The sequence below is a fragment of the Capsicum annuum genome, chromosome 8 (genome assembly GCF_002878395.1).
Source record: "Capsicum annuum cultivar UCD-10X-F1 chromosome 8, UCD10Xv1.1, whole genome shotgun sequence".
NCBI classification, from domain to species: domain Eukaryota; kingdom Viridiplantae; phylum Streptophyta; class Magnoliopsida; order Solanales; family Solanaceae; genus Capsicum; species Capsicum annuum.
This window is the reverse complement of record NC_061118.1, coordinates 172,344,488-172,365,459: the sequence shown is the minus strand read 5'-3', so window position 1 is coordinate 172,365,459 and position 20,972 is coordinate 172,344,488. Positions and strand designations below refer to the sequence as shown.

The window sequence follows — 20,972 nt, the reverse complement described above, 5'->3', positions numbered from 1 at the left end:
AATAATAATAATAATAATAATAATAATACTGTAATAATTTTGGTGGCACAATTAAAAAAATTTCAACAGAAAAAATAAAATATAAAGCGTCATTGTCAAAAGAAGAAATTATGAGGGCAAATTAGGTAATTGAACACTGACCTACAGCATCAAAAAGACTTATACGGCACGTAAATGACAATTTTGCCCCTGACCTCACGGCTTGGGCTCTGTTCACCTCTTTAGCTTATTCTTCAGATGCTGAATTGAAGCATATATACAATTTAAACATATATATACATATCGACGATCAATCGACCGTTCATTCTTAATGCAACAATCGCAATAGCTTACCAATTCTCCGATTCTCAAGGTATATTCGTTATCTCATTAATCTTCATTGACATTCTTGATAAAAAAAATAATTAAATTCTTGAAATTTTTTTGTTTTATTGTTTTGGGTTCTGGTTATGGTTTATTTAGCGGTTTATTGAGTTGGGTTTTATGCTTTTTGATGTGTGTGGGGATTTTTTGATCTCAATGTGTTGTTAGAGGAAGGGTGTTTTCAGCTGGTTTTGGTTGGTTGAATGGAAATTTTGCAAGAATGATTGGGTTATTCTGGTAAAATGAAGTTAGGGTTAGATGAATGGATTTGGATGGAGGCTGTGTTTGGATGATGTAGGAATTTGAGAAACGATGAGACTTTTGACAAGAATGAAGAATCTGTGTTTGAACCTTTTCTATTAGTTCTCCTTTTAATCAGAAAGTTAGGGTGAGGTTAATTCAAACTGAGTTTGACTACTATTAAGTTGTTCTGGGCATTCCCAAACCTTTTTTTTTAGTCAATACTAGTATATGATGTCTCTTCTATGAATTATTCAATCTTAACAGCTCTAAGCTAGACCCAGATGGTTCATTTGGTTAAGGTCATTTCCTTTTAATAAGCACATTAGATAATTTGACTGATTTCATTTCATAACGTGATTGTGCTTCATTCGAGCTTGAGAAAGCAGTGATTCTGTTCTCGGATGAACACTAAATATTTGCAATCGGAGTGTATTGCATTGTGGTGAAGTTGCTTTTATGAACCATATCCGTACTCCGTAGCATGCGAGAGTATTGAGTGGGGGTTCCTTTTTCCATGTTAAGGATGAATGGGTGTCTTTTCTAATATTTCAAATGATCGAACTGAGTATGTGGAGTTATAACAAGTTTTTTTAATTACATATTTTATTACCTATTTCTTAGTACAGATAGACTTATTAGTAGTTTTTAATGCTGATATTTTTGGACAGAATGGTCAGGTTATAAGTTTTTTTTTTTTGATGAAGCAGTTATAAGATTGTCTTTCTTTTTTATAAACCAAAATTAGTGAATATTCCGGTCCACTTTCATTCGCAAACTTGACATTTGTTTGAATTGTGGAATGATACTAAGGTTTTTGAATGATTTTCTTATAGTCTTCTTGTTTGTGATTGTTAGATGGAAGCTGGCCAACATCATGATGCTTCCCATAATGCTGAGACCACAGCTAGTGCAAACGAATGTAGCAATTTGATGGAGAGCAATTCTTTAGCAAATGGGGCTAGCTCTGATCCAAAAGTTAAATCTGAATGCAAGCCGGGAGAGATTCTCCGAAACTTAGAGAATGCCTCTTATATATATAGACAAGATGTTGTGAAAAGCAAAACTGATGATAAAATTGGGATTGTGACCGAGGTTGCTGGTGATTCAGATTCAGATAGCAGCTTAACTGATGATGAAGATGAGGATGAGGACAATGGAGAAGAAGACGAAGACGACGATGATGATGGTGGTCAGGATGATGATGATGGTGATTCCAACTCGGAAGGCGATAGGGATAACAATGAAAAGGCTGAGGAAACTGATGATGGGAACAAAGACCGTAGTGACTGTAAGAGTGATCCGCTTACCGCAGACCATGTTCGAGTCCTCTGGATGGATGAGTCTGAGTCAACAGAGAGTATTAACAATGTCACTGTTGTCGACAGAGGATTTCTACATGGTGATTATGTTGCTGCAGCTTCTGATCCAACAGGTCAAGTAGGCCTGGTGGTTGATATTACTATATCTGTAGATTTGTTAGCGTATGATGGATCTATTTTTAAAGATGTCTCATCTAGGGAGTTGAAACGTGTTCGGGATTTTACAGTTGGTGATTATGTTGTCCTTGGCCCTTGGTTGGGTAGGATTGATGATGTTTTTGATAATGTCACTGTGATGTTTGATGACGGTTCTGTATGTAAAGTTATGAAGGCTGACCCTTTACGCCTTAAACCAGTTGGTAGGAATGGCCTTGAAGATGGACATTTTCCTTTCTATCCTGGTCAGCGTGTAAAAGCAAGCTCATCATCAGTTTTCAAAAATTCCAGATGGTCATCTGGCTTGTGGAAAGCAAATAGGTTGGAAGGTACAGTAACTAAAGTTACTGTTGGTTCAGTTTTCATCTACTGGATTGCATCTGCTGGATATGGGCCTGATTCCTCCACTGCTCCAGCTGAAGAACAAAATCCAAAGAACCTGAAACTGATGTCTTGCTTTTCCCATGCAATCTGGCAACTAGGTGACTGGTGTCTGCTTCCTTCATCCTCTTTTGCCTTGGACAAGCAATTGTCAGAGTTACAACTTTGTGACTCCAACAAAACTGTATCAGTATCTTCTCAATCTTTAGCAGATTGTGAGTCAGAAGTTGTCAATTTGGAGGAATCAACAGGGAATAGTGAATGTATGGACATTGACGTGGAATCTTCTGTGGATGGAAATTGTGAAACCTTAGAGCATGATTCCCTTGCAGAGTCCAGTACATCTGCTAATTCATTGTCAGTTTCCAAGGAATCAGGTCAAGACTCTTGGTCCCTTCATCGTAAAAAGATCCGCAAAGTTGTGGTTAGGAGAGACAAAAAGGCACGTAAAAAAGAAGAGAATTTTGAAAGAGCTCTTCTAATTGTGAATACTAGAACTTCTGTTGATGTTGCCTGGCAGGATGGAAAAATAGAAAGAAATTTGGAATCTACATCCTTGATCCCTATTGAAAGCCCTGGAGATCATGAATTTGTTGCTGAACAGTATGTTGTAGAGAAAGCTGCTGATAATGCTGAGGATTCTAATGATGTCAGGCGTGTTGGGGTTGTGAAAAGTGTTAATGCAAAGGAACGCACAGCTTCTGTGAGGTGGCTAAAACTAGTTACCAGGGCAGAAGACCCTAAGGAGTTTGACATAGAGGAAGTGGTCAGTGTATATGAGTTGGAGGGGCATCCTGACTATGACTATTGTTATGGTGATGTTGTTGTTCGTTTGTTACCTGTTTCTCTTCCAGCAAAAGTGGGTTCTGCTGTGAAATCTACAGAAGAATCAGAACATTTGTTGGTTCCAACTGAAGCTAAAGAAGATGAGCAAAAGCATTCGAGATGCAATGAAGCAGAAGCCACTCCAAGTGATGATGCTTGTTCCGAATTTTCAGATCTCTCTTGGGTTGGGAATATCACTGGACTCAGAAATGGAGACATTGAAGTCACGTGGGCTGATGGGATGATATCCCTGGTACTTCCCAAGTTTTTTTTTTCTCTCTCCGATTTCTAATTGCATGTTCAGGATGCCCGTAGTTTCTAATAATTTACTCCATAATGTGAAGACTTTCACCTTTTATCTGTGCTCTTCTATCAGTCATTGCTTTTTTGTGTGATTGACTTTTTTGACTGAATATTTACTATTGAAACTGAAAAACCGATGATCAATTCATACTCTTTCCTGCACTTTTAGACTGGGAAAAGCAAAAAACAATAGGACTTGCATTAACCATGTGGTGTATATCAACCATTATTTTTGACAAATTTGTTTTTATTATTTGTATGGATGCGCACATTTCATTGATAACTAACATTAGATAATCAACAGAAGATATACTTTATTTTGTTTCTTCATATTTCTTTTTTTAAAAGGTGGTGGTGCATTCTTATGACAGTTTCCACGAATTTCAACTCATATTGTGATGCTTCCTTTCTGGTTTCTTCAGGTTGGGCCTCAAGCAATTTATGTTGTTGATCGTGATGATGATGAGTCTATCGCGGCCGGAAGTGAAGTTGGTGATGATGCAGCTAGCTGGGAAACAGTTGAAGATCATGAAAGGGAGACCCTGGGGAATGTAGAAGAGGTTGGTGATTGCTAAAATGCTATTATTAATTATCTGATCTGTTCTGTTCTGTCTGATTTAAACATCAGACTACCAATCAAGTGTTTCCTGTCCGTTTATTTTTCATTATCTTAGATCTTCAAAAAAAATTATGTCCTTGATGGTGCAAGAAACCTTTTTTTTTTTTTGAGAAAGGTAAAAGTAAGAAACTGACTTTTCAAAGTACAGACTTCATAGTATTGCTGCTTTTGAATTTTGGTGCAATAGTCTATTTCAATATTCAACTATTTATCAAAAAGAAGATTGCAAGTAACCCTCCAAAAGGTATGCACATCACTAGCAATATCTTGGTGGCACAATAATAAAATGCTTTGTTACTTGTCGCAAGAAAAACAGTAACCCTTTAAAGGATGGAGCTATTGTAGACACAGATGTCTTCTTTCTCTTTCCTCTCTAATTTATACTCTTTTATCTTTTCATCGATGCAACAAAAACAACTTCCTTAGATGTAATTTCTGCAGCTTAGTGTACTTCACATATAGTAATCACCCGTCTTGTTAATATAAATTATGTATTAGACGTGAAGGAAGTTATCTTATTTTATCTTGAAGGTAGGCTAGGAGATCAACTAAAATAAGTTGAGTTTCTGTTGTATTAGTATGATGTAATGAACAGTGGGATCTCCTTCAGGAACTTGGAACAATAAATGCTACTTACATCAGTATTGAAGATGAAGATGGTGCGACGGCCACTGAAGATTCAGGAGGGAATGGGGCTCTGGCTATTCCCCTGGCTGCACTAGGATTTGTGACCAGGCTGGCTTCTGGAATATTTTCGAGGGGACGCAAACAGACTGATTCTTCGAGTTTAGATTCTAGAAGTGAAGATGAAGAAAGGGAAGGAGCATTTGCCAAAATATATACCGGCGATGAATCGTGGTCCCAAAGGTCTGGAGACCTTGATAATTCTCAAAGGCTACCTGCTACTGGAAAGGGAGAGGAACATGACACTACGGAAGTGACTGAGTTGGATGTCATTGAAGCTAACTTGAAGCCAGGAATAGGAAATTCCTCAGATCAACATGATAACCAAAGTTATAGTTTTAAACGTTTTGATATCACAACAGATCCTTATGATCATCGTTTTCTTGGTACAAGTGGCCAGGTTAGTCTTGCCGCCAAGTTCTTCCTGATAAATTGTTCCACTTCTTGACTAATATTTTAGAAAAGATATTCTATGTTCTGATTCTTGTAAGTACTTCATTGCCCTACTTAAATTTTGTAATGAATCCTTGATCTATCACACTTTTCCATTTTCAAGGTGGTTTATAGCTTGCGTTACACTACTCCATTTATCGGCTAGTTTTGAAGAGACAGTATACTTTTATATTTGGTTGAGGTTTTTTTTGTGTGGGGTTTGGGGGTAGGGGGGTGGGGGGGCAGTGTCGTGTTGCATGATGTCATGGGTACTTCATATTATGGTTTCTAAAGGTGAGCTAGTTATGGGTGTCCTTTACCCCAAGTCTTTGGCAAGGACTAGCTCTATCCCGTTTCAAATTTAAAAGAGATCTTCTACTGAGCCTTTTTGATCATTATGTGCAGAATAATGCTGGGAGGAAGTGGCTTAAGAAAGTTCAACAAGATTGGAACATCCTTCAGAATAACCTGCCAGGTATCTTATCTGATAGACTTTCTTTTTTCTTTCATAAGTCGGTATATCATCATAGGATTTTATCTCTCCATATTTTGTAATCTCTAAATTGTTTTTTTTCCCTCAAAAAGGTTGGATTCTCATTCCAGCCCCACCGTCAACTTTAACATACATTAACTGCACCTTAATCGCAAACTAGTTGGGGTCGGTTATCAAATGATCAGTTTTAACATTCAAACTTCATTTATCAGATGGAATATATGTACGTGTTTATGAAGATCGCATGGATCTTCTAAGGGCAGTGATTGTTGGAGCATATGGGACTCCTTACCAAGATGGCTTATTCTTCTTTGATTTCCACCTTCCACCCGAGTATCCTGATGTTCCTCCAGTAAGCATACCTAATGTTGCCTTCCTTGAATCCTTCTCCTTTTATATAGAGGGGTTACAGTTTGCATCTCCAATCTCCTTTTGGCTCATGAATTCATTCTAAGTTGTTTGTTCAAATGTTTATGTTGTATTGCAGTCAGCATATTATCATTCTGGTGGCTGGCGGATAAATCCAAACTTGTACGAGGAAGGGAAGGTTTGTCTCAGCCTTTTAAATACTTGGACGGGCAGAGGGAACGAAGTCTGGGATCCTTCATCCTCGAGTATACTTCAAATCCTAGTTTCACTTCAAGGGCTAGTCTTGAATTCCAGGCCTTATTTCAATGAAGCTGGTTATGACAAGCAAGTTGGGACAGCTGAAGGAGAAAAAAATTCACTATCATACAATGAAAATACCTTCTTATTGAACTGCAAGACAATGATGTATCTGATGAGGAAGTCTCCGAAGGTAATTTCTATCTTCATTTCTTGTGTTTGGCATGCCATTTTATATGTTCTAGTTTGACATGCCATTTTATATGTTCTAGTTTGACATGCCATTTGTCTTGTTTTATGTGCCAAAATGAAATGACTAGCTGATAAACCTCTACAACATCTACTTTTGACATCCTTGATAATATTCCATTTTGGATAATCTTTTGTTTTTTGAGGTGTTTGAAACCAATTATAATGTTATTATTTGAAAATTTAAAATCTATAATACAGGCTCTATCTTTTTCTCTTTCTTTCTCACTATACAAGAACTGTAATCTGTAACTCTTCAGGCTTGGAATGTCTTCTCATTTTATTATATTTCCGATGGACCAACTTTACTAGCCATCCATTTATTCACGAGCTCGGTTGAAGTTAGTGTCTCTTAGATCAGCTTGTTTGGCTATCTACTTGGCATTTTTGTGTTATCTAATCCATTTGAGAGGAACTTCTGTATAGTGTATCATTGACTCGGGCAGAAAAATGAAAATGTGGACCACTAATCAAAATCCCCTTTGTAAATGCTTGCTTCACCTTTCGGACAAGTGTCGTGGTAATGCTTGCTTTTCCTGTATCATTTTCAGCTGATTACTTCCATAATGCCAATTGACTTAGTTGATATATTGTGACGTCATATGTGGTCTCTTGGCCTTTGTAAAAACATGTGTATGTTACACTTTCTGGGCTAGAAAAACTGCAACAGTGTTGATAGTAGTTTGACTAGGTAACGTTTACATCCATCAAATAATGGTATTGGCTTCTGATCTGCCAATTTCCATCTCAAACTTCCCTATGAAAAAGGCAATCGGTATCTTTACTGTCAGCAACTCAACATAATAAATTTCTAGATCAAAGATAATAATTTGATACAAAATATGTAGAGATAAATGGAAAGACGGGCGTCTTTTGAGCCATATCAAATTGATGTTGAGTTAGGTTTTCCTCTCCTGTATCCCTTCCTCAAGATGTCAGTGTCAATGGCGCAACTTCCTATCCATATCCCTTCATCAAGTTTAGCCTACATTCACCACCTCACTAAACCCACCAAGCACAGAACGCACACAATCCTATAACCACAGGATCTCGCTTATGGACTACCAACAAACTCTGAATAGTTAATTCGCTGCACATAATCACTTCTTTTTTGTGTGTGAGAGAGAATCATATATGCACAGAGGAACTATAGGTCATGGAACCTACCTTTTCTTAAATGAATACTATGAACAAAAGATGGGAAGCATTTGCTGTTTATTGCTCCTCTTGTATGTTTGTAAACTTGTTTATTCTTGATCACCTTTGGCACTCTGGTTTACTGATAAAACAATTCATTCATGTTAACTGATGAATTTGATAGTAACTTGTTCCAAAATATTGGATTGGAATAGGATTTTGAAGAGCTTATCAGAGAACACTTTAGGATGCGTGGTTATTACATCCTTAAGGCATGTGATGCTTACATGAAAGGTTTCCTCATTGGCTCACTCAGAAAAGATGCCTCCATAAGCAGTCACAGCAGCGCTAATTCTAATTCAGTTGGTTTCAAGCTAATGCTGGCGAAGATCGTACCAAAACTTTTCTTGGCTCTAAAAGAAATAGGAGTGGAGTGTGAAGAGTTCAAACATCTCCACGAATTGTAGCAGAGATCTTGGCATTTGGTATATATATCATTTGTTCAATCCAGCAAGGTCAGCCTTTTAAACATTTTTAAATGTCAAGGCATTTGATGGCTTCTTTTTGGGTGTACTTCTGTTTGGGATATGATTTGATACTTATGATGGCTGCTAGTTGGGTCATGTCATTTTTGCATAGGACAGAATGCGGGGATTACTGCTATGCTGTAACATTTTCTTTACTAACACAGGTGATTAGGAATGAGTAGGTTGTGTTTGGACTTGGCTACTTGTTTGTCCTTGCCTATTAACTTTCATAGTTGTAGTCCCCTCCAAATTTGGGGAGGCAGTTTACTAGTAAAACTTTTTGTGTTTTTCCTGAATGATTGGCGGCATAGTTTAACTCAAGTTCTGTTTGGAGAATTCTGTAAAAACCTTTTGATTCTTGGAAACTGATTCTTTTACATGCTAATCGTACTTGTCATTTGTTCATTAAACCTTCAATTCCGGTTCGGTGGGCAGACTGCTATGCTGGTTTTGCAAGTCATGAAGAATTGGATGGCTAACAAGGATTTTCTTTATCTAATGCCTGTGTATTTCTTTCATTGCCCTGTTCATCCATTCATCTTCGAAGAATATAGTTCAGGCCCCTGAGCAATTGACAGGGAGATAATGAACAGTGAATTTCAAGCTTATCACCATTTATATTGTGGTTGCTGGGGCAAAGAGATGATGGCTTAATGTTAGAAATGGAGAAATAACATGAATCATACATAGCATGCTCAAAGGTGGTTCGTATTCTTTGCTTTTGGTACTAGACGCCTTTGTATGTCAGTTTGATCTAGCAATCACTTGAATGAGCTGAGTTTGGGATGTCTAAGCTTGTTAACACTTGAGAAACTGTTATTATGCATGTTTAATGGAATATAGTCTGCCAGATGATTCGTTCTTGAGGCATGTTTTTCCTCTTTAGAGCTGCCTCTCTCCCTCTCTCTGTGAATGAATCCACATCTTCCACTTCACAAATGCTTAATCTTTTACTTGCATTTCGATTATTTGTGTTGTAGATATCACTCAGCCAACGTAGTGTATGCAAAGGAAAAACATCAAATGATGGTGAAAGTGAGCAAAGCCCCCATTGTCGTTGGTTGTCATTTGCCAATTTGCAGCAATATAGCTGGCGGATGTATTAAACACTAACTTATTGCAGATCTAACGTTCTTGAATGCCTAGCGTTCATGCCCGCTTGTGTGCACACAATAACTAATATATTCAGAGTATTTGTTTCCCCCTACCAACACACGTTTTGGATGCCTTCATACACCAAGTTTTAGACCAGGATGAGAACAGATCGATAGACTTTTGCCTTTATTAGGATTTGAACTCTATTCTCCTTATATGGTCCATCCAAGTTCCACTGATTGCTAGGCTGGCCACACAGGTCAATCCAATCGCCCCAGTGATTATTTCAAAACCAAGAAAATGAGCTCAAAAAGCTTATTTTCGTGCTTTTGAAATTTCTTGACCAAGCTAACTTTACATGTTAATTGAGAGTTCTGTTCATTGCCTTCAAGATTATATTCTCTTCCAACAATTCAGCATGTAGCCACGACACCTTTGGTCTTCAGTATCTCCTCACCTCCTTTCTTGCCCAAGGTTTAGATCACTACACTCAACTGCGACAGACGCTCGTCGTGCTACTATCAGTTATCATCATAACCACTCACTCAGCAGTCGCTACCTACCCCAATAAGCAAATTTATCCGACAGCATGAAGAACAAGCATGAGAATCTTGAGGGGTTGCCACATTCATCAGAGTTTTGGAAGTTGAAGTAAGGGATTTACAGTTGCACAAAAAGTGACAATTTCTGTCAAAACTTGATATGTAGGATGCACACCAACTTAATTCAATAATCTCAGCACTATTGTTAAGAAATAATCCCAACGAAACTAATCGCAACAATAGAAATCCCAAAATTACTACTAATACATAATATAGTCTACCAAACGAGACACCACACCATTCAGGTTTCTCATTGCTGTAGGAATGTTGATTATATAACCAACACAAACAGCATTATTACGCAAAGCTAAAATTTGCTTCCATGCACGAATACAGCCATAGCAAAACAGGATTACTTCAATTGAAATTCAGAACTTTCTCAACTGCATATGTCTATAACTATTTCTCCTCTGATATCATCAAAATACACCTCCAGCAAACCAAAGATCAAATTTTTAAGACTAGTAATCCTCCCAGATACCCTCTAATTTGTTGATTGATCACCCCTTTTACTAATTCTCGTGACAGTAAAGCAGGGAGATTAACATTATTCCGAAAACAAAAATTCGTAACATTACAAAAAGAAATATCTATTAGTCAATCATACACTGTTGATAAATTTCCGCCTTGCAAGAAACCTATAAATCGGCGGGGTAAGACCCAGAGTTATCGGAACCCTAACAGGAAACAGAGCCTTATTAAGCAGTATAGCCACAGCAAAAGCGCCGCCACTTGACGCCGCCAGCTCAGCAGTACGATTCCTCTGCTTTGGCGGCGGCGCGGCCGCCACATCATCGATAACGAACCCATCAGCAGAAATCACCTGTGGGTTTTGCTGGGGTTGATTCTTAATTTCATTTTCTTCTCCTTGTTTGGATAGTCCAGGCATGCCGACTTTTTCGAGCATGGCTTCAACGTCGACATTGTTTTTGACAGCAATGAAAAGGCCACCAATAGAAACAGCAGAAACAGAGAAGTGAACACCCAGTGCTACTTTGCCGTATTTCTTGAATAGCTCTCTGAATCTTCCACCTGCCATTGCAACTGTCCGTATATAAACTTTGATTTAGCAAAAGGGTGATGAAGATGTTGGCTAGTATAAGGACTGTTATCGGCTAGGGTTTCCCCTTTTTTCTTTTAGGAAATTAGCTAGTGACTTGAGAGCCACGTTGGTCCTTGTAATTACTTAATATTTGCAACTTGGTCCTCCAAATATTCGATATAACAAAAGTTGAGAGGATTCATGAAACACACCGACTAATAAACATGCGTTTTAACTTGATCTCAAGTAGCATCTATGAACACGCATAATTCATGCAGGACATGAATTAGTCACTAAGATATCACAAGACATGTGTCTACTTACTTAATTATATATAAATTTAAAAATCTAATCATGCACACTTGAAAGTCAAGTTAAAGGACATATTATGCCTTCACGAAAAGCTATTCTTTCTCCTAGATGTAGAAAAAGTGGCAAGTTATCATGTATAGATCCCCTAACAAGCTAAGTTAATGGTACATTTTTGAAATTATTCTTGAATTTAATTATCCATCTATTAAAGTAAAATGTATTAAAAAATCATGCAACACCTATATAAAAGTACGTCCCATTAATGATAAGTTTTCTTGTTCATATGTCAAGGAATAGTAAGGTTTTGAGTGTTATATTGAATTAAATCACATGTTCCACCGATTATGTAGGCTTGGATCAATTTTTTTGAGTTTTGGTCTGCGACTGAACTCTCTAGACGAAGTGTTTCATGCATTAGCTGCCCCCTGATTTGCATAGATCAAGGACGAACACTTGTCGTTTATGGCATGAACCATCATGGTATTTAATTTTGTTCGGTCTGCGAACGTACTCCCTAGATGGAGTATTTCATGCGTTAGCTGACCACTGATCCGCATAGATCAAGTACGAACACTCATCATTTACGACATGGACTATCATATTATCTAATCATGTTTCCTCCCATGCTTTTGCATCACAGTGTCTGTAGGGATCCAGAGATCTACCTTCGCTTTTTCGTCCCTCCTTAGATCTCTGAATTTCACAATAGAATTATGTTTCACATTGAACAAAATTGTAATTGTTAGCATTAGAATTTGGAACTTCGAATGAAGAAATATGCTTAACTTTGAAGTCAACTATGCATTTGTCATGAATTTCACTTTTCTATAGCTAGAATCGCCAGATTAAACGAAATGTTGATTACTATTCTACATTTTGAAAAGTAAATTGAGCTCTATTGGGTCTTAGATAAAATTTTAAAACCAGTAGCGCTTTTTTTTTTTTTTTTTTTTTTAAACTTTGAAATTATATATTTGTCACTTTCACTTTCTAGAATATATATTTGACATTATTATAATAGAGGTGATTTCAAAATAAAGTGCATGCCACAGCCCATCTACCAATTCTTGATATGGCTGGCTGACTACACTTTTGATATACTTACCAAAAAAAAAAAAAAAGCATGTTTCATGTATAACAGTTCGTAAACGATTAAGGGGTCGTCTGGTAAGTGTATTGAAAAATATAATGCATGCATTAATTAATGTGTACTATTAGTATCAATGTTTGATACATCTTTTTGTTTATGTATAACTAATGTAAGTATTATTTATAGACTTTATTGTGTATTGAGGTGTGCATTAGTAATACACACCGTTTCCTATGTATAAGTAATATAAAGACTTTAAACACATACATTAACTTATTAAATAACCTTAATACCCCCTCAATTTTCCTCTCAAAATATTTCACAATTTCTTTTCCCACCATTTTAATTTGCAAAAGTTAATTCTCTCAAAACATTTCACAATTCATTTTCCCACCATTTTAATTTACAACAATGAATAATTTGTTTAAATAACTTCAACATATTTTTACTTGGTTTCGAGGGTCTTTAAAAAGATTTTTAAAAAAATCTTGAGACTATTCCTTAATTTTACATCTTGTATTTTATTTTTGTTTCAACTATGTTAATCCGTCAGTATAACATTTCATGAGCAAAAACGAAGGTCTTGCAATTAATCTTAAACCTCTATATACTAGTTCAACAATATTAATTATGTTTGAGATGACATAAAAACTTTGTTGCAGAAAAAGTGTACAAAGTCAAAGAAGGGTATTTTTGTAAACAAACATTTATTTTATTGAAATTATTTAAAGATATATTATTTCTAATACATCAAATACAAGCATAACTAATACAGATATTACTAATACACCATATTCTGCATTTTTCTTCACTCTACAAAACAACCCCTCAGAGTTTCAGTTATTGTATAAAGTAAAACTAAGGGCCGTTTGGTTTGCAAATAATCCCGGAATAAAAGTTTTTATCCGTTGTTTGGTTGTAAATATTTGGGATAACTTATCCTGGGACTAATAATTAATTCCGGAATAAGTTATCCACCTAAATGGTGGGATAACAATCCCGGGGTTATTTTTCTTTGGTATAAAATTATACAAGGACAACAATACCCTCTTGGGATTGTTATGTATAATTAAATATAATTAACATAATATATGTATAATTAAACATAATTAACGTATATATATTCATAATATTATACGTTTGGTTGTATATTCATAATATATATATATATATATATATATATATTATATTATATATATTCATAAATAATAAATTATATTTAATTAACGTATAATATATTCATTAATTATGAATATAATATATTACGTAATATATATAACATTTAATATTATGAATATATTATGAATATATATATACGTTAATTATGTTTAATTATATATATATATTATGTTATATATAATTAAATTATATTTAATATATTATAATTAAATATATTAACATAATATATGACGTGATATATTTTTCACATACACATAAATTATGTTTAATTAACGTATAATATATTTATAAATAAATAAATTTTGAACAGTTTACCGTTCAAAATGGTTGTAAAATATATAAATTATGTTTATTTATATATTTTAATTTCTCTAAAAAATAATAAAATTTTTTAATAATGAATATTTAAAGCTTAAAAAGAAATATATATATAAAAAAAGTTAAATAAGATGGAGAGTATTTTAGTAATCAATCAATTTATTCCCAGAAATTATACCATGCATATTACTTTAAATACAACAAACCAAACACTCAATAAAAAATAATCCCAGCATAACTAATCTCAGTATAACTTATCCCGTCACAACTTATTCCAGCTTGTTTTCAAACGAAACGACCACTAATCAGATTGATTTGCTTGGAAAAGTTGTACGCATGTCAGAAATTACTGGTATCAAATAACTTGGGCTCTAGGAGTAGCTGTAGTTATGTCTATTGGAAATCTATACAAAAAATGCAACAATTTGCCATAATAATTTTCTCATATAATTAAAAAATATACTATATTTTAAAATATGGATTAAAGCCAATATAATCTAGCTTTCGAAAACTGAAACGTGATAAGAAAAAGTGAACAAAAAAAGTACGAAGATATTATTGCATTAATGGATCGTAAACAAGAAAGATATTGAATAATTCTTCATAGGTTAATTGTAGCAAGCGAGGAGGACATATTTGTTGATCAAGATTGAGGAGTTTTGATTGAAGTTATACAGCACGTATACACGTGATTCTGCTGTAATTTTCTCAAGCAAAAATCTCAAATATACTATTCAACTTAATTGTTGCAGAAAGTGTGGGGGGTCTCCCCATGACCCCTCACCTCACATGACCTGTGTATTCCAGAGTGGCTTTTTTTTTTTGTCCAATATCATGTCATCTTTACAATATTTCTCATCTTTTTGTCCCTAATGTAATCAGATGGTGGGTGGGTGCCCTTTGTTATTACCCCGCTTTCTTTTTCTCTCAAAATAGGCTTCTACTGCTGGTCTTCGTTGCCCAAAACAGGCCAGGCATTTGTACTTACTTTCAGACCTTTCTAAAAGACCGAGGGCACAAAGACCACAACATAGAAAAGCATCTTCTTTTCTTAGTGGAGACACGTGGCATCATGCATGTGGATGCTTGCCTAACCAAGAAAGATTAAAGTTAGCCAAAATGACTGAAATTTCAAGGTTTGTATCATAAATTAACACATAAAAATTATTTTTAATAATGTAAAAATAATATACTTTTCTATTGAAACAGGTTGGGATTCTTGAATGAAAGGTGGCTCCGCCCTTGATTTAGTCAAGAAAGGTGGCTCCGCCCTTGATTTAGAGCTCGGTAAACTGATAAACATTAACTAGCAGCCGCGTGTTTGAGTATGAAATGATTTTAGATGTTAATATTGCGCAATTTTTATGAATTAGAATGATTGAAATGTAGCGTTTTCTTTTCATAAAAGAGATGATCCTCCGAAATTGAACACAGATACATTTTTAGGAAGAGCTTTTGGATATTACAGAATAAAATAATAAAAATACATATTTTGTGAAATTAGATGTGTTTATAAATTACAAGTCAAGAGTTAATATAACTACTAAACTTTTGATTGATTGTCTTTATGTACACTTTATCTACCGAACATGCTCTCTTAACATGCGAAAACAACAACTTGATTTTAAAATACATAACAAACGAAATCATAATGTAATAAAGAGAGGGCCGGGGGTCTAAAGTCCAAGAATAAGAAGAGATTGAAATGAAAAACATAATCAATAATACTGCTAATGAACATACACATAAATAAATAAATAAATAAATACACATCCAAAGGCTAACATTAAACTATTATAAGCAATACATACTAGAAGAGTTCCCATAAGTTCCTCTTACACACATAGAATTAAATAAATAAACAAAAGATCAAATATGGTTTTTCATTTTTGGTGGTTGGTTTTAATTGGTGGCGTTGCTGCGGAAAGAACCCAATGCCTTAATAGCTGCAGCTCTCAAGATGTATTGGTGATATGCTGCTGCTGCCAATGCTCCCACAAATGGTCCAACCCAAAAGATCCACTGCACCATATTTATCAACATTCAATTACATGTATGAAAGAAGAATTAACTTAAATATTGCTTAACATAGATGGTTTATGTCTATCGGCTAGAAAAAGTAAACAGTGAATCCAGCCCTACATTTGGTATAGCAACAAAATGTAGTACTGTACTGTTTAGCAGTAAAGAACTTACATGGTCATCCCAGATTTTTTTACTGTCGTAAATAACAGCAGCTCCAAAGCTCCTAGCGGGGTTGATACCAGTTCCAGTAATAGGAATTGTAGCCAAATGAACCATGAATACAGCAAATCCAATTGGCAATGGAGCCAACACCTTTCAATATCCAAGCAAAACAATATGCCATATCAGTATCACAAATTAAATTCCATTTCATAGCGCTGCTCTAAAAACACGCGAATTTCTAAAAGATATCCCATCGGAAATTGGCTCGTTAAGTTACTTACAGGGATATGGGAGTCACGGGCGCTTCTCTTAGGATCAGTAGCAGAGAAAACAGTGTAAACAAGAACAAATGTACCGATAATCTCAGCACCCAAAGCAGTGCCATTATTGTAACCAGGTTGCACAAAGTTAGCACCGCCACCTAATGTGTTGTAGGAGTGCTTCATGAATGCCTTCACAAAACCAACTCCACAAATTGCACCTAATGATTGTGCTATTATATATCCCACCGCCCTTATTAAGGACACCTTCCTTGCTAAGAACAACCCAAATGTCACTGCTGGGTTAATATGTCCACCTACAACACACAATAACAAAGATGTTAAACAAATTAAACCACCGAATTAAATTAGTTTTTACGTTGTTACTAAATATGCCCAAGTTAAAAAAAAAAAAAATTAAACCCGCATTTTTCTATCTTTAGAACCTCTTTCACTACACAAAAAAATTATGAATTAGCTACAAAACTCGTTTGACTCTGTCACTAATTTTTTTTTTTCAGATGATGTGGCTAATGCATCACTAAATAGGATTATAACATATTTTGTTTGTTTAACAACATAAGTTGCCCTGTCTCAAATTCAAGCTTTATATGTCAAAAATGTTGTTAAGCTTACTCTTAAATGGGTCCTACGCGGAGCGAATTTCTGTTTTTCAAGTGAATTGACCTTACATTTTCTTATCTACTCATATTAAAACAAATTTGAAGGTACATTTGCACCAGCAATGTTTCTCTCTTTTTCCTACTCAGTTATAACAAAGTTAAAATTCTAGATCCGTCTAGGCATTTGTATGTACTTACCAGAGATACCGGCAGTGCAGTAGACAAGTACAAAGATCATGCCACCAAAAGCCCAAGCAATACCAAGAATACCAACACCATCACATTTATCAGCGGCGTTCAACTTCTTGTGACCGATAACAGTGGCGACAGTAACGTAAAGGAAAAGCAGAGTAGCAATGAACTCAGCAATAAGAGCTCTGTAGAAAGACCATTGTTTGAGTTCAGCAAAATCAAGCAATGGTTCTGGTGGTGGGTCCACGTAGTCCTTGCCATGTTGTTGAACTTGTCCTTCTTCAATGCCTTCTTTTGACATTTTTTTCAGCTGACTTTTGTGTATGAGAGTTTAGCAGAGGAAGAAGATGAGTTTGTTGTGAGAGAAAGGTGATGGGTTTTTATTGAGAGTTGAGAGGAAGGTTTTATGGATAAGGTAAGGGTACTATTGGAATTAGAATTTTGGATTTGAAACAAAGCAAAGAAAATTACACTTTTGCTCCTTTAGTTGTTGGTAAATTCTAATGTTGATCCTTGTGAATTTGTGATATGTTATAGTATTTAATTTTGAATTAATTACTTCATTCCTTTCATTTTATGCATATAATGAATAAAATGCTTTTAAATTTTGAGGTCATATTAAAAAGAAAAATATGACATATAAATTGAAATTGATGGATTAGAATGTGTACTTTTTTATTTATTTGCGGATGAAATATGTTAGATTTAGTTATTTCAGGACTATATTAGATTAAATATATATATATAAAAAAATTAACATAAGCAAATGGTAACTAAAAGATTGTTCAGTAGTAACAAACTTTATTTTATTAGATGTATGATTAGCGGCTTAGTTGTTAGCTGTCTAAAAGCTATGACAGACGTCTTATTGGTGAAAGGTGTGAATTCGTAAGTTGACAATAATATACCATGATATATTTGAGTCAAAATTTTACTTATCAGTTAATAATTCATACGTAAAGATCCATAACTAGAATTCACATTTAAATTAATTTGTGAATTGAATATGGTTAAAGAGATATCAAAGGGAAGAAGATTGGCGTCGATCAATATAAAACTAACTAATTTCATGATGCATAGTTGATAACAATATGTTAGAAGAACCCAAATTACCATTTGTAGATAATTCAGGGACTAAAACCACAATTTTGTAAAAAAGAAAAAGGGAGCCTGATTTACTTTATTTTATGAAAATGATAATGGAATGGTGTTAGGGTGGGACCATGAATACAGCTAGACCATGTGATTTGGATTATCTCTGTTGGGCTGTATTTGTGGGGTCTTTGCAAACTTAGCCCAATCGCTTCACATTTATTACTATTCTAGCCGTTATACGTCTTTTTTCTTCAACTTACTTTCTTTTTTTGGAAATTTGTAGGAATATAGCAAAATGTTGATAACGAGCACCATTGTACTAATTGACTCTCTCTTCATTCATTTTTACTAATTGACTCTATTAAAAAGAAATATCTATTTTATTACTTAATTCCTAATTTACCTTTTCATACTAAAATTATCAATTATCGTTATATTTATTGTTCTGTACAAAATATGTCAGGTTAACACTGAATTGAACTAAATAGTTTGGGCAGAAACATAATGGTAGAAAACAAGTACTCTACTTTTGAAAAAAGAAAAGTCATTTTGATTATAAATTCCTTACGTATAGGAAAGTTTACAGTTTTTTTTTGTTGTTGTTGTTGTTGTTGATATTTTGTAATAAGTTCATGATTAATTAAATAGTAGTAATAGTTTTGAAAGAGAGTAGCCAATTTTGAAGGAAAATATGATTGATAAAAAATGTCAAGAGACAAAGATATTGTTGTTATTATTATTAGGCAATAATATATAAACAAACTTTTTAATTTAGTTTTAACTGATATCCACGTTCTTCAATTTTAAACGCTCACAAATATATACTTAAACTTGTACAAGGATAAACAAGTAAATACACATGTCCAACGTAGCATAATAACAACTCAATTATCACTTGTGCACATGTAGAATGCTACGTAAGATGTATGTGTCTGTTTGTTCAACTTTATACAAGTTTAATGACTGCTTATGCACAATCAAAATTGCAAAATATAAATACCAACTAGAGCCAAATTGAAGAGCATATTTCCGTATATATCATGCCTTATTATTGTTTCACCTACCCTAATGAAAGAAACTCCTAAACGAAGTTGAAACTTGTTATCCACTTGAGGCAATTTCACTTGAAGTAAAAGGAATAATTGAGTCTTTTTTTCTCCAAAGGAATAATTGAGTCCGATGAAAGTTTTTTACAAACTTTTGCACTTGAAAATTTCATGCTTAGAAACTAAGTACAGTGTCGGAGCCAGAATTTTCATTAACGGGTTCAGAAGTAAATATACGGACTAGTCGAAGGGGGTTCAACGTCTACTATATATACATAAAAATATTTTTGACCATATAAGAATAATATAATTTTTCGACGAATAGGATTCGAATAAACCCCTGAATTGAATGTGGCTCCGCCACTGCTAAATATGAGATTCATAGTTACTAAAGTTAAATTTGTTTGTTTCTAACTCCTTCTCTTTGAATCTCAAGATACTGTTTTGTATTTTAATAACAATTAATGTCAACGTTATTAGCTTACGTATTTCTTGAGCCGAAAGGGTCATCAGAAACATCTTTTTTATCTCTCAGAAGGGAAGGGTACATCTCATCCTTCCCAACATCCACTCGTGGGATTGGTATATTGTTGTTGTGGTCAACGTGATTAGCTTAAATAAAAAAAGTCGAGGCAGGTTTTATAAACTAACATAAATGACTTGTTATTGATAATTTGGTATAATAAATTAAATTACATTGCTAATTAAGTGTGTGCAAAAAAAAAAACACAATAAATTACCGTGTAATGTCTTTTTCATAAATTCAATTGAGGAGGTAGGGGACGCATGTTCCACAAGGAATAATATTGATTGTATTAACACATAAACAAAACATTTATTCTGGCTAATTTATTTATTAATTATGTGGTTCTGTACTTTGAAGTTTGATCAATCATTAATCATAAGTCTGCTCTTTAGCTGCAAAATCCATAACCATTGCAGTACTTACACGTCTCATAAATGATTATACGATAATCTTGTTTAGTATATTGATTCATGCTATATTTAAAAAATTTTAAAAATAAATTGCGTGGGTAGAGTTGAATTTATTTTAAATTAACAATTAATTAATGTTTGTCAGGTTAGCAGGGTTAAGCCAGGCCAGCAAAGTTATAACATTTTCTTGATGCTGCAAATTTACAAAATATCGGTTTCGTTCTAATGATTTTGTAATATTTCTCTTGTGCATTCAATATAATCGAATGTCAATACGAACATCAAACACGACAGAACCAAATAATGGAGCCCACCCCTGGCGGAATGGACTAATCAATAGTCATGTGATACACAGCTAACACTAATTTGCCCACTCCAACCCCACAACTTTCTTCCCATTTTTATATCCATCCAAAACTGTTATTCTTTCTGTATAATAAATTTATAATTTGCCATGAACACCTTTTTAAAAAGTCTAAGAATTACCAATATTTTCTAACGGGAAGGAAAAGGACGGTGACGTCGGTGAGAAGAATTGAACTCACACTTATTACACTAAAAACGAATTCCCATTAATAGCACTAGACTTATAAGTTTTGGCAATGCTTAGGGTTCGCTAGAGGCTTTCAAAAATAAAAAAATGTAAAAATGATTTGGG

At 34.5% G+C, this 20,972-nt stretch overlaps 3 protein-coding genes across 6 annotated transcripts; 1 reads left to right on the top strand and 2 right to left on the bottom strand.

Moving 5' to 3' along the window:
- Positions 1 to 179: 179 nt before the first annotated feature.
- Positions 180 to 9,548, top strand: LOC107840582 (probable ubiquitin-conjugating enzyme E2 23). Of its 4 annotated transcripts, none has more exons than XM_016684488.2 (9): positions 180 to 352; positions 1,462 to 3,540; positions 4,013 to 4,150; positions 4,820 to 5,293; positions 5,731 to 5,800; positions 6,031 to 6,170; positions 6,306 to 6,617; positions 8,026 to 8,325; positions 9,318 to 9,548. In XM_016684488.2, exons 2-8 carry the CDS (start codon positions 1,462 to 1,464, stop codon positions 8,275 to 8,277), a joined length of 3,465 nt encoding a protein of 1,154 aa, XP_016539974.2. In that variant the 5' UTR covers positions 180 to 352; the 3' UTR covers positions 8,278 to 8,325; positions 9,318 to 9,548. The 4 variants fall into 4 exon arrangements, with proteins under 4 accessions (XP_016539974.2, XP_016539971.2, XP_047251180.1 ...); XM_016684485.2 differs by lacking the exon at positions 9,318 to 9,548 and adding an exon at positions 8,773 to 9,203; XM_047395224.1 differs by lacking the exon at positions 9,318 to 9,548 and having other exon boundaries at positions 8,026 to 9,203.
- An 861-nt stretch (positions 9,549 to 10,409) lies between these two features.
- LOC107840584 lies at positions 10,410 to 11,579 on the bottom strand. Its single transcript, XM_016684489.2, has one exon. It carries the CDS (start codon positions 11,071 to 11,073, stop codon positions 10,636 to 10,638), a length of 438 nt encoding a protein of 145 aa, XP_016539975.1. The 5' UTR covers positions 11,074 to 11,579; the 3' UTR covers positions 10,410 to 10,635.
- A 4,096-nt stretch (positions 11,580 to 15,675) lies between these two features.
- LOC107840581 (aquaporin PIP2-7) lies at positions 15,676 to 17,624 on the bottom strand. Its single transcript, XM_016684484.2, has 4 exons — positions 17,244 to 17,624; positions 16,444 to 16,739; positions 16,172 to 16,312; positions 15,676 to 15,997 (listed from the first exon to the last, which is right to left on the bottom strand). Exons 1-4 carry the CDS (start codon positions 17,536 to 17,538, stop codon positions 15,878 to 15,880), a joined length of 852 nt encoding a protein of 283 aa, XP_016539970.1. The 5' UTR covers positions 17,539 to 17,624; the 3' UTR covers positions 15,676 to 15,877.
- Positions 17,625 to 20,972: the final 3,348 nt, after the last annotated feature.